The 14211-nt window shown below is 45.4% G+C and overlaps 1 protein-coding gene and 1 long non-coding RNA gene across 4 annotated transcripts in view; one reads left to right on the top strand and one right to left on the bottom strand.

Moving 5' to 3' along the window:
* LOC309525721 overlaps nucleotides 1–14211 on the top strand; it is a 115965-nt gene that overhangs the window by 90826 nt on the left and 10928 nt on the right. The window lies entirely within an intron of this gene.
* The window catches only part of MLPH (melanophilin), a 74994-nt gene that overhangs the window by 54325 nt on the left and 6458 nt on the right, over nucleotides 1–14211 (bottom strand). For all 3 annotated transcript variants that reach the window (XM_082240365.1, XM_082240363.1, XM_082240364.1), the window contains exon 2: nucleotides 8340–8470. In XM_082240365.1, coding sequence (XP_082096491.1) covers nucleotides 8340–8452 — 113 coding nt within the window. In that variant the 5' untranslated portion in view covers nucleotides 8453–8470. The remainder of the gene's footprint in view (nucleotides 1–8339; nucleotides 8471–14211) is intronic.

Raw genomic sequence — 14211 nt, 5'->3', positions numbered from 1 at the left:
AAGAACTTTGCTTCAGGATGAGAACAGAAATCGTGCCCCGGCTGCGCGGTGGCAGCGGGATGCCCCATTAGCTAAAGTGGTGCTTCAGGTTAAGAACAGTTTCAGGTTAAGAATGGAGCTCCGGAACGAATTAAGTTCTTAACCCAAGGTACTAATGTATAAAGAAGTTGTCTTGCAGTTTTGACACCCTTTCACTTTCCATAATTCTTTAGAAACCAAAGCTGTTAGTGACAATCCTATGGATGTCCGTCTCTTGCACGGTACTTCAACAGATTTTTTTCTTTCTTAGCTGAAAACAGAAATGCTCCAACCTGTGAGAAAGTGGCTGCACTGGGGCATCATGATAAACCAGGGTACATTCACAGGGGTGGGGGACCTTGCTCCACCCAAGGGCCACATTCTCTTGTGGATGACCTTCTGGGGGCCACATGCCAGTCAAAAGTGGATGTGGCCAGAGCCAAAAAGTGGCTGAGCAATGGATGAGCTCTTACCTTTGCATGGTTTGATTCATTCCAACCATGCAAAAGTCGGGGTTTACAGACACTTGCACACCAGGGCAAACAAGAGGAATGGTCACCTTAAAGATAAGCAAAAGCACTTGAGTGGGAGGAGCAGGCTCTAGGTGGGGGGGGGGTCCCAAGGGCTGGGCAGAGAGTCCTGGAGGGAGGCTGGATTCACCTGCAAGGCCTGAGCTCCCCCAATTCTGAGAAGGAGCTTTTTGGAGCTTCCAGTTGACGCACCTTCTCGCTCCCTTCCCCTCTGCTAGTGTAGCAATGTTTGGAAGCTTTCACTTTCACTTCTCATTATGGCAGGGATGGGAAACTGGATCTCACCTGACACCACATATGATACCAGGTGTAGGTCGTGGGCATAGTTTGGGGTTTGGAGAAGACAGCCTTGCAAGCCAAACTGGGACCTATGCTGATCTATGGCTTGCTATGTCAGCATAACATGTGGTAAATCTCAACTACGGTTTGTTTCATAGAACTGTAGAGTTGGAAGGGACCCTGAGGGTCATCTAGTCCAGCCCCCTGCAGTGCAGGAATCTCAGCTCAAGCATCCATGACAGATGGCTGTCCAACCTCTGCTTTAAAACCTCCAAGGAAGGAGAGTCCACCACTTCCTGAGGGAGACACTTTCACTGTCAAACAGCTCTTACTATCAGAAAGGTTGAGAGTGGAACAGAACAACCCTACTGCAAACTATGGGTTGTGACGCTGGCTTGTTTCAACAAGCCATAGTTAAGCTCTGAATCCTGTTGTTAATCTTAGCTAAAACTGCAGTTAATTTAAAATGGAAACTAAAGCTTTTGAACTTCTTCTCGCAGCCGTGCTAGAAGAGGAGACAGCAACAAGCCCAAGACTTGCGCAGGCCGGTACCTGACACACTAAACTATGATTTGTTTATCATGACATCCGCATGCAGCCAATGTGAAAGCAAAACCACTCTAGAAACTCTACACCAAGCAGAACACCCTTGTGCGGTGTCTAAAAACACCTTCTGGTGAGGTTCAAACCAAAGTGAATGCCTTTGTGCTGGATTATAGCAGGACAGGATCTTCCAGGCTGTGCGATAGGTTTCTGTTTGCTTTCAGAGCAACCAGAAATAGACACAGCCCTCTGTTTGCCTTTGGGGCTACAAGTAAGAAGTGCAATGTTTGGTTAGTAGGATGGGCCCCTGGAGGCATGTAGGCAGGGCTGGAAATTTTTCACCTAGAGAGTAATTAGCAATGCTCTTGTGGTACATTAACTGACACACACCTTTTTGAAATGTTTTCTATTCCTATTTAAGGCTGTGTCTGGGAGTGTGACCAGCTACAGAAACCTCCAAAGAAACAGACAAAAAGATACTGATCTTAGCTAGGACTTGCAGAAAGCCAACTTTTCTGTATATGTGAATGCTTAAGTGATGCATTAAGAAGACCTGACAGTTTGGGGTTCTGGTTTGGTCCATGAGATTAGCCCAGCCATTGAGCCTATGCCAACCCTGGGCATTTGCCTAGATGAGAAGAATCCAGGACAGGACAGGGGAGATGTGCAAGAGCTGTGACTCAAACCCAGGGTGCCACCCTCCTCGCCTCTTCAGCTGGCAAAAGCAAGTGAGGCAAGGCCCAAGGATGCCCAGGCCAAAAGGGATGGAGGGCTTGAGGGCACCACTAGAGTACCCAAAGGCAGGCCAAGTTGTGTGGCAACAGCAGGTGGCATAAGACAGGGCAGAGGAGTGCTAACGGGACAGCAGTTTTCTCTCTTGTCATAATAGCAAAATGTCTTCTAAGCATTTGAGAAGCGGGGGAAAGCCAGCCATGAAGAGCAGACAGAGCAAAGTATGCAAAGAACCTTCTCAACACAAAAATCTGCCTTTGCCAATGTGGTGCCCTTCAGATGTGCTGGCTGGAGCCGATGGGAGTGACAGTCCCAAGCATCTGGAGAACATGAGGCTAGCGGATACCGACCCACACCACTGCGAAGCCAAACAGAACCACTTTTACATCCCATTGCATTGAATGGGAAACTTTGTTTTTATTCTGCCCTTCCCCTTAGCTGAGAGTGGTGTGCACAGTCCTCCCTCTCCATTTATTTATGTCTTCATGGATTTATGTGTTTATTGCACTTAAATCCGGCCCCTTTTCTTCCAAGGAGCTCCAGGTGGGATCCATAGTTCTCTTCCTCATTTAATCCCCGCCACAACCCTGTGCCCCAAGGTCAGCCAGAGTCATTCTTCCTGGCCCAGTGGGAATCTGAACCCAGGTCCAACTCTCCAGCCACTGGACCACACTGACCACACCCTCTACGGACAGGGGTGAGAGATGGTGCCTGGTCCAAAACCACCCCACCAGCAAAAGGGCTAAGTGGGGATTTGAGCCTTGCTCACTCTGTGATTCCCTACCCCACACCCACTCTCAGTTAAGCAGAAGATGTGATGAAGATGGGAGTGGCACTTGCTTTAGTGCTTAAGGGGCAGCCCTGTTGGTACTACTCAACACATCAAAGAGGGACGGCAAGGATGTGACAAGCTCCCCGTCTTGGAAATTCCTATCCAACCCTTCAATGAAGCAGGCCTTTTGTCGTCAGGGATACAAGAAGTGATGCTTATGTGTTGTGTATTTATAAACTTGGATTCTCCAAAAATGTAACAGATTTCCTTCCAAAAGTGTATTATTATTCATTCATTCATTTCTTTGGCCAAATTCATTTGGACCTACTCAACACAGCAAGGTGTTGGGGGCAGACAGCTGGGTGTTGAGGCAATGAAGGGAACATTTTCTCCTACAAGAGCCAGTGGGCGGAAAAGCTACCACTGTTCATATCTGCTTATTCATAAACTCCAAGTAAATTTAACCTAGTGGTTTTAAATGAATCCATCATTTTTGTCATCGGAAAATGCCTCGTGCACGTTACGCAGTCCCGAAAGCCAAGCTGAGTGGGATGAGAGCAGACACTTCTCATTCAAGTAGGAAGCTGAGATGGGACTCTACTTTGTACACCAAAATGAGAGCAGGTGAGAAGATCTGGGCCCCCACCTCACTCCCATCCAGACTCTGTTCTCCATCGTTTCAGGTACTTTTCTTCCTATACCAGAAGTGAACTGAGCTGGGGGTGAAGAGTAAGTACTTGGGCAAAGCATGGGGAGCTAGCAGCCGGGCTCAGCTCTCCTCACCTTCACATCCCTGATGATGTAAAAAAATCACTCCTACCTCTTTAAACCTAACATGTGGTAGACCCATGAATAAGCAGGCACGGCTGCTCCCTTCATATCATATTTTTACATGAAGGTTTGGAACTGGTTTGCTGCCTCAAAAAAGTATACATACCTCAACGTCATTAGGACTCTGGAAACTGAGCAACAATGCCAAATAACCACGGTAAATAAATTCATCTTTGTTTTTGCAAGGCAGAATATCAGCTATCTTATCAGCACTTCATTAATACAAGTGCTTTAAATGCATTCATGGAGCTGCTGTAAATGTTTTATCCCAACCATGCGTTCCAAGCCTGCTCCTGGAGTCAGATTTGCGATCTGAATATCTTTGCTCTCAGTTCTTGAACTTGTTAAGGAACAACTTTTACTAGACATACTTAGAGGCAAGCCAATTCAGATTCCCATCCATGCAACCAGGCGTAGCCCTCTAATCACAGGGAGGCTGTAAAGCTTTGCAGCAGTTTTCCCAGTTCCCCAAACTACAAGAAGAGCAGTGGTGTATCTGCACAAGTGATGGCTCATGCCGACTTCTCCCCGTGCAATTGCAGGAGCCATTGGCTGCTCACATGCAGGAGAACCCTTGTGAGCTAAGTGGTTCATGCAACAATTTTAACCACCTAACTATCCACAGGCAACCATAGGCTCAGCCACTCTGCAGCCATTTTTGGGTACTGTGGCAATAGCAGAAATCCCCACGCAGTGATAATACACATTTCAATCTCCATAGTACCTTTCTCCGGCTGGAGAATATTAAACTGAGAATGAATGCGTGAAATGTCCCTGAGTCTTTGCAGAATTAGGGTCAGAAAATTCTTAGCACTAGGGCTTAGCTGGACCATAAAGTTAGCATCAGCAAATTAGAACACAACTGGTAAGCTAAATTCCAAAGCATCGGGACTATGAGTAGTATAGCAAAGTAGAGGCTGCTATAGGGATCAGATACAAACAACAGTAGAAGGTGAAAGAGACAAGAGACAAGTCCTACGTCAGAGTAAACTATAGTTACAAAGTATGACTTCATTTCCACCCCGTTGTAGCACTACAGGAGATCATGAGATTGGAAACCGGTTGCCAAGCCTTTAGGTATGTGGCCCTGAAAGCGAAGCTATGGCTATGGCTCAAGCTCTGTTTCAGACCGGTGGGTTTGGCCCCCTTGATTCTGAGGGATAACTTTAAATCTCCATGGGAAGGGGAGATAGTGGAGGAAGTGCAGAAGTGTGGGTTGTCCTCCCTTTATATAGAGTCCATGACGTATAACCACGCAAAGGCGGTGATCGCGCAAAGATTAAGGGATATTGCCAGACAACCTGGGTTGTTTCTGGGGGAGCAGTTGTATCGGGCTGCTCCAGCTCACTACCTGGCGGATATCCACTACGTGGAATACCGCAGACTATTTACTGCGGCTAGGCTGAATGTTCTTGACTCGGCGGTCCTGAAGGGAAGTCCCGTATGACCAGAGATTATGCCACTGTGCATTGGGTGAGGTAGAATCCACAGAGCACATTTTATTGAGCTGTCCCTTCTACAACGATTTAAGACAGTATCTTATAACTCCATACTTACCCCAGCTCAGTTCCCGACAAAGAGGAAAGCAGACAGCATATCTGCTAAATAAGTCTTCTGGGAAAACAACCTTGTCAGTGGCTAAATTTCTTTTCCTGGAACTCAAGTGTCGGAAACGTATAACTGAATGCTTTGACGTGGGTTATCTGTGAGAGGTCTAGTACTGTGGCCCTACCTTACTTATGTACCTCCTATGATGTTATAGTTTATAATTATTGTGTAATGTTTTAATTCTGACTATCGGTCGAATAAAGAAATTGATTGATTGATGTAGCACTACAGGGGAACAAGCATCACATTTGTTTCTCTCCAGACAAACCACAGGAGGAAGCCAATAACAAACCTTTACCTCCTCTCATGGCTTGTTTGGAGACAATCAAACCACAAACACTTGTCCGCATGCAATGCCAAGCTGGTGCTGTAAAATTTCTTTCTGATCCTGTCAGCGAAGAGGGGAGTTGGATTGGTGTGAGTTTAGCAACATGCACCAACATGGTGCTCTTTCATGCTCAGCCTTTGCTCACTTGTATGTCCCTATGGCTTCCTGCAAGGTGCAAAACAATTAGCCACTAAAACCCTGAAAGTGATTACACAGTATTTGGAACCTCACTTCCCACTACAAGCGTAAGCCTGATCACCACTGAAATGATCAACCCCCAAAAGTAGCGATAAGATGCTAAAAAATCTACAGAACCTGCTAGAAGGCACCCCAAACCATGGAGGCCACCTGACAACAAGGGGTCCAAGAGTACCCACAATCTATTAACATGAGCTGTCAGCAGAGAGCAACCCCATCCAGGACTGGGTAAACACTACTTATCTGGGGGAACAGCAGTCACCTGCTAACAGTGTCTCTGCCATGACGTCTGGATTGAATTTTAGTTTCTTGGCCTTTATCCTGTCTTTTAGAGCAGCCAAGTACCAATGTATCACTACTCCCATAGAAAAAGAGTTGCATGTCATCTGTATTGACCACCCCAACTTAGACAGTCACTCCAGGTGGATACCATGATTTAGGGTATCCAAAGCTATTGAGAGATCAAGCATCAACAGTGTTACACTCTCCTCGTCTCTATCATAACAAGCATAATCATGCAGGCCAACCAAGACAATTGCAGTGCCTAAACTGGGCCTCAACCCACATTGAACTGGACCCAGAAAATCACTCATCCTGGAGCGGCTGGGCCTGGCTGCAGATTGCCTGCCTAAGAAGCTCACCCAAGAGGGAACATTTGCAAGTGGTCTGTCGTGATCTGGATCTTCAAGATCCATGGAAAGTTCTTTTCAGGAACGGCCACGCCCAGTGGCCTGTTAGGTGGTCTGCAACCACCCCCTCTTGTAACAAGGCAATAGTCATTTCCTTGGCCCACCCCCGTCACCTCCTTGCTGGGTAGTATAAGCCATGAAGCACACAAGCAGCCACACAATCTTGGCCAAGCACCTTTTCCACATCCTTGAGCAACACCAACTGAAACTCATACAAAGAGTTCTTCCAGGCAAGGTCCAGGCACTCCAAACTGTATAACTGATTTATTTTTGATCACAGCAGGTCACTGAGTGGCTCCCCCTCCCCCCCTTAGGCCTAGTGTATAATTAGCTTCAAACCACTCAAAAGATCTCATCTTGGGAGTACGAAGAGGATGCAATGGAGACAGCAAGAGGGGAAAGGAGGATTGCCTTAAACACTGGATGTAAGATTTACAAAGACAGTAGAAGTAAAGGAGGTCGTGTAATTTTATTGGGATCAAAAACTCTCCAGATTGCAGGAACAGATCTATTGCTATTTGAATATAATTTGTACTGCTTTCCTGGGCAATCTAGGTTGAGAGAATGAATCTGGAATGAATATAATGAATTCTCCTCAGGGAAAGGGTTATAGCAGATTGACAAAAGCCCAGAAGGGTTATAATGGTCTAAAAATGCATTTCCTCCTGGACCACTCATAGTACATGGACATAGGAAAGTTTTTCTTTTTCTTTTTCTCGTTATGGATACTGTAAAACCATGAATGTCAGTGCACACATTAAAGAAGCCATCCATCTGATGACTCACTTCCTGCCTCTTCCCTCAAAGTAAATAATTCCTTTAAGAGGAGTGAATTAATTTTTCCTTCTCTTCCCAAGAAACATGGCAACTGCATGCTCCTCTTTCACATCCTCACCTCTGTTCTTCAAGGCAGGGTACAGGCACTCCCAACTGTATAACTGATTTATTTTTAATTTTGCAGTATGGCAGCTGGTCCTCTCTGGTAAAAACACCATCAAACTAAATTATTCTAAAGAGGACTAAAAACCCTGACGAAGCCGCTCCAATTCTCCTGCAGCTCCCCCTTCTGCCCTGACTCCTGTTGTAAGGATTAAGAAAGAAAGAAAAATAACTATTCTAACTCTTCATTTCCTTCTAGCATTCAAAAGTTGCTAGTTGAGAATTTTATGCAGAGCTAAGCTGTTCTCCCCACTGCCAGAATACCGTTTCTGCAGTGCTGTGGATATACTCCTTAAAAGTTCCATTTTACATCCATGCATTCACAATTCTTCTTTGCCTAGAAAAATACTATACATTTCTGTACTTCAAATTATACTGCAAAACAATACCATGGAAATGTTCCTTCCATCCATCCCAGGACAGTCTTGAACACTTGAGGAAAAACTACTAGCAGTTACTGTATTGTTTGCTCTATAAGACTCACTTTTTCCCTCCTAAAAAGCAAGGGGAAATGTGTGTGCGTCTTATGGAGCGAATGCAGGCTGCACAGCTATCCCAGAAGCCAGAACAGCAAGAGGGATTGTTTTCTGTTCCATAAGATTTAGCATGCAACAGCTAGTAAGCGGCAAAAGAATTTTCCTATTTCAATTTAAGAAGTTTTAAATTTAAATTAAACTGTATCATTACAAATATTAACAAATTCTGTGATGACGTTATCTATATTATCCCATAGCCATTTTTGTAGCCCCCTCGCCATGTGCCTAGCATTAGTGATTCAAGCTAGCTGGAAAACAGCTTGAAAATGACAAATACTAAAGGCCTCTCTTTTGAAGAATCATCAACGTTCCTATTCTCATGTTTTAGCCACTTACTCTAAACGCTCTTCCTCTTTTTTCCGCAGATCGAAGTCCCGCTGAACAACTTCCCAAACATGCTCAGCCTCTTCATCTGTCAGTTTGGAAAGATCCAGTTTCCGCCTTCCCATCTTTAGAAAACAGAGCACCTAAAAATCAAGGACAAAAGTCTGTGTCAAACTGTGTCAAACAGATTAGAACTCATTATTCTCCAATAATATTTGTTTAATTAAAATAAATTGTTTCCTCCCTAAAAGAGTGTTGTGGTGAGACCTGGAGACTGACGTCCTGGTAGTGGGTCTATTGGATAGCCACAACACCCGATTGGTAGGTCCCTCACTGCTGGGTTTAATCGGGGTGCAGTCTATATGGATTGAGGGACCTATATAATCCCTTGCACGTGTCCCAGAGCTTCCTCTTTCGGCTCGTGCATCGGAACACCCGCCCACCTCTCCCTAATTTTAGGGGCATTTTTGCGATTGACCTTGCCATGCCGTCGTGTGTTGTCTGTCGTTGGGACAGGGGCATGGCAGGAATTTTCCCCACTTGACTGATTTGCTGTTGCCATTTGGTTTTCGCCTGCCGCATAGCAATTCGTCACAACTTGTAAGGTTGCAGATAGGCACTGGTTCAGGTGATAGGGATGGGAGAATGGTCTTGCCATCCCTATGTGAAGGGTATTCCGTTAAAGGAATCCAGGGACTCAACTTGGTTTGGTCAACCCCTGAAAGGTCCAGGGGGGCATCTGAGGAGTGAACAGAGTCTGTTCCCAGGCTTTTCACCTGCCTCAGGTGTTCACCCTTGGCTGACCTATGATGGAGCTCTGGGTCAGTGCTACCTGCAAGGGTGTAGGGAGCTAGTCGAACCAGAGCCTATGCAACCACTCACTTTTCTGTAATCAATAAAGTTGTGGCCTAAATTCTGCCAAAAACCAAAACTGTGTCTTTATTTAAGGGGGAGTTCTCTGGGTATGAATACGCAAATAAATTAAATGAGGCTACCACCACCATCTTTGTAAATTGTGGCACCCAGAACTGAACACAGGACTCCAGGTGTGGTCTGATCAAGACAGAATAGAGTGGGACTATGACTTCCCTTGATCTGGACACTAGACTTCTGTTGATGCAGCCTAAAATAACATTCACTTTTTTTGCTGCTGCATCACACAGTTGACTCATGTTAAGGTTGTGATCCACCAAGGCCTGAATTCTGATTCTGTCTTCTGCAGCATTAGCTACCCCTCCCAGTTTGGTGTCATCTGCAAATTGGAGATGAGCATCCCCTCAATTCCTTCATCCAAGACATTTATAAAGACTTTGAACAACAACAGGCCCAGGACAGAGCCCTGCGGCACCCTACTTGTCACTTTTCCCCAGGAAGACGAGGAACCATTAATGAGTACTCTTTGGGTTTGGTCAGTCAACCAGCTACAAAGCCACCTAACAGTTACCTCATCCAACCCACATTTTACCAGCTTCTCTGCAAGAAGTTCATGGTGGACTTTGTCAAAAGACAGTTTGCAGCCATCATGAGAAATGAAGGGAGAAACGCATTCCCGTCGCCCTGAAATGCACGTCAGGCAGCCAGCAATCCCCTACCTTTTTACAGTTGTCAAACAAGCAATGCGCACTGGATAAGGCTAATGACACTGTAGTGTGAAGGGCTTTCTACAGAGCCACAGAGTTGAAGGAACTGGCAATGATACACAGGACAGACTTAACATTGGGTAGATTTATTTCCAGAAGGAAAAAAACTAGTTCAGCTGCTTCTTCTCCAGGAAGTTATCCGGTAAACTAAACTTGTGGAAGATGCCAGTGAAGAGACAGAAAGGTCTGCCAAGAAAGTCTGCTGATCTCACACACGCAGGCCAACTTTGCTTAGCATGGATTCAGGCAGAGGCACTCCTTATGAGCTGCTATCATTTCCAAGGGCAAAATAAACAACAGGGCCTTTATCTGACCATACATGTCAGGTCATTTCAGTTTACGGAAATAGAAGATTGCTTCATTATGAGTCTGAATTAAATTTATAACTGCATCTACATAACAAACCAGAGAAAAGGCCCATTTAAACTGGGAAAGCAGATAAAGTGACCCAAGTCAAATGCAAACAATTCCAACAAGAAAGAAAAATGTAGAGAAACCGGTGTGGCTGCATAAGGGGCTTCCAAGTCAGCAGAGTTATAAAAAGTGGAAGAAGGGGGAAATCACAAAGGAGGAGTATACACCAACAGTTGCAGCAGGAAAGTCAGGCTAGCTAAAGCCCAGAATGAGCTCAGGCTTGCACAAGAGGTTAATAATAATAATACAGTGGTACCTCGGGTTAAGAACTTAATTTGTTCTGGAGGTTTGTTCTTAACCTGAAACTGTTCTTAACCTGAAGCACCACTTTAGCTAATGGGGCCTCCCACTGCCGCTGCGCCACCACCACGTGATTTCTGTTCTCATCCTGAAGCAAAGTTCTTAACCTGAGGTACTATTTCTGGGTTAGCGGAGTCTGTAACCTGAAGCGTATGTAACCTGAAGCATATGTAACCTGAGGTACCACTGTAATAAAGGTTTATTCCACCATGTTCCAAGCAAGAGGAAGAACAAGTAGATGGTAGGTACTCTGTGTGGAGAAGATGGAGAAATGCTACTGGTTGACAGACAGAAGGCGGAATTGCTCAAGACCTACTTTGCTTCTGTCTTCACCCAAAAGGAAAGTGATGCCCAACCTGGTGATAACAGAATAAATGATGTAAGGAGGGAGCTGCAGCCGAAGACTAGAAAAGAGGTAGTAAGGGAACACCTAGCTACTTTAAATGAATTCAAATCACCAAGGCCTGATGAGCTGCATCCAAGGGTACTACTGGAACTTGCAGATGTACCGTATTTTTCCGTGTATAAGACTAGGTTTTTCCCTAAAAAATAATGTCAAAAATTTGGGGGTGTTTTATACTCTGGGCCATCTCCCCCCACTGTCTTAAATCTGAGTCCCCCAAAATAGGAAGCGTCTTATACATGGGGGTGTCTTATAGATGGAAAAATTTGGTAATTTCAGAGCCTATTACCTTTGAAAAATCTTGGAGAACAGGTGACACGTCCCTGCAGACTGGAGGCAGGCAAATGTTGTCTCCATCGGAGGAAAGAAAGACCCAGACAACTACTGACCAGTCAGCTTGACATCAATACCAGGAAAGGCCCAGGACAGATAATTTAACAGTCTGTCTGTGAGCACTTAGAAAAGGATGTGGTGAGACCCAGCATGGGTTTCTCACAAACAAGTCATGTGAGACAAATCTCATGTCTTTTTTTTTTATGGAGTCACAAGCTTGGTGGATCAGGGGAATGCTGTGGACCTAGTGTATCTTGATTTCAGTCAGGCTTTTGACAAAGTCCCCCATGGTATTCTTACGAGGAAGTTGGTAAAATGTGGGTTGAATCAGGTAACTGTTAGGTGGATTTGCAGCTGGTTAACTGACCACACCCAAAGAGTACTCATTAATTGTTCCTCATTGTCCTGGAAAAAAGTGACAAGTAGGGTGCCACAGGATACTACCACAGGGTTCTGTCTTGGGACCATTGTTCAGCATCTTTATAAATGTCTTGGGTGAAGGAATTGAGGGGATGCTCATCTCCAATTTGCAGATGGCACCAAACTGGGAGGGGCAGCTAATGCCGCAGAAGACCGAATCAGGATCAAGGTGGCCTTAGCTGACTGGATACCTGGGTCCAAGCTTACAAAATGAAATTCAGTAGGGACAAATGTAAGGTTCTGCACTTAAGGCAGGAAGAACCAGCTTCAAAAAAAAAATAAGATGGGGGACATCTGGCTTACTAGCAGAACATGTGGAAAGAATCTAGGAGTCTTGTTGGATCACAACCTTGACATGAGTCAACAGTTTGATGATGCAGCAGCAAAAAAAAAAGGGGGGGAGTGAATGCTATTCTAGGCTGCATCAACAGAAATTGAGTGTCCTGATCAAGGGAAGTCATAGTACTGATCTAGTCTGCCTTGGTCAGACCACACCTGGAAGAGTGTGTCCAATTCTGGGCACCCCCAATTTAAGAAGGCTGTTGACAAGTTGTAACATGTGCAAAGGAGGGCAATCAAGATGATTAAGGGTCTGGAAACCAAGCATTATGAGGAAAGCTTGAAGGAGCTGAATATGTTTAGCCTGGAAAAGAGGAGATGGAGAGGAGGTATGATAGCCATCTTCAAATACCTGAAGGGCTGTCACATGGAAGGTGGAGCAAGCTTGTTTTCTCCTGCTCTGGAAAGAAGGACCTTAACCAATGGTTTCAAGTTACAAGAAAGCAGATTCTGACTAAACATCTCACAGTAAGGGCTGTTTGACAGTGGGAAAGACTGGGAGGTGGTGGATTCTTCTTCACTGGAGGTTTTGATGCAGAAGGTGGATGGCCATCTGCCATGGATGCTTTGGTTGAAATTCCTGTAGTGTAGAGGGTTGGACTAGATGATCCACAGAGTACCAGCACAGCCTGTGTTTATGGTCAGTTGGTAGACCTGACTGATATCAGGTAGCAGTCAGACCCACCCTTGTGAAACTGCCTGCTTGCTTTGCCCTGATGAGCAGTTTAAACTTAAAATTTGTGGGGGGACACAAGCACCCTAGCGGCTGTTGGAGGAGCTGACGTCATCCATTGGTGATGCAGGAGGCCCAAAGCCTCCCAGACCACTGGGCTGCAATCCCTGCTCCCAGTTGATACTGGTAAGCGGTCTATTGCTTTACTTGCCAGTGAATGTTATTTGTGCAAGTCATACTTAGACGATGCATTTATCACACAACACTGGGCATCTGAAGTATTTAAACATGGACACTGTATATTTTTACAAAGACAAGATGACCTGGTTATAAGATTTAGAGTCCATTAGTGGGATCTTACAGAGCCGCACAACTGGATCACTCAGCCAACACCCAAGTAAGTATAAGACTGTTCCCTTTTGTGAGAGGGAAAATGAATTCAGCATGACTGTCAGCTGATTTTCTGCCATTTTTTTTCCAGTGAACAAGCCAGCACACAACTTATTTGCAGAAGTAATGCAATCAAGATCAGATTATATTTATGTTAACCTAGCAAAATGACTACTGTTATGATGGTTGTTAAGCAAAGGGAAGGCCTGTATATTGCACACCCCTGTGATTTCTGCTTAAAGAGAGGCTGTGCAACATACACCCTGTTAAGTCACCCTGTAAGAGAGGTGGTGGCTGCTCAGTCACCTTATATTCCGTTTACTGTATAAATATCCAAGAACGCTACCCATAGTGAACTTTCCCTCTCTCCTTATCCCACCCCAGTTTGGTCTGCTTAATGCATTTTGGATGAACCAAAGTTTCCAAGTCATCTTCAAGAGCAACACCACGCAGAGCACCTTCTAATAATCCCATCTGGGAGTTACCAGAGCAGGGAGTACAGTAGCCAAGTAATCTGTGTTGAAAGGGGGCTATAACTAGCAAACCAGCTGGAGCCCAAAGAAGGCACTCCAAGCCATCAAGGCTACCTGAACCTCCTTCCAGGAGAGTGCTAACCTATCCAGGATAGGCCGCCTCCACACCTCACAGACATAAGGAGCTGGGATACCTCTGTCTCTCCAGGATTCAGTCTCAATTTACTGGCCCACATCCAACCCCTCACCACCTCTGAGCACTGGTCTAAAACCTCAGTTGCCTCTCCTGATTCAGTCTGAACAGAGAGATGGAGCTGGTTGCCACAGCATTTTAACAACACATCACTCCAAATCTCCTAATAACAGTTCCCAGAGGCTTCCTTTGGATGTTACATAGCATGGGGGCCAAGATGGAGCCCTGTGGGACACCCCAGGATAATTCCCAGGAGCCTCCCAGGAGTCCTTTAGGACAGTGCCCCCCCCACCTTCCTGAGGCACC

Source organism: Podarcis vaucheri, assembly GCF_965113315.1.
Source record: "Podarcis vaucheri genome assembly, chromosome: 1".
Lineage (NCBI taxonomy): Eukaryota > Metazoa > Chordata > Lepidosauria > Squamata > Lacertidae > Podarcis > Podarcis vaucheri.
This window is presented reverse-complemented; position numbering and strand designations above follow the sequence as displayed.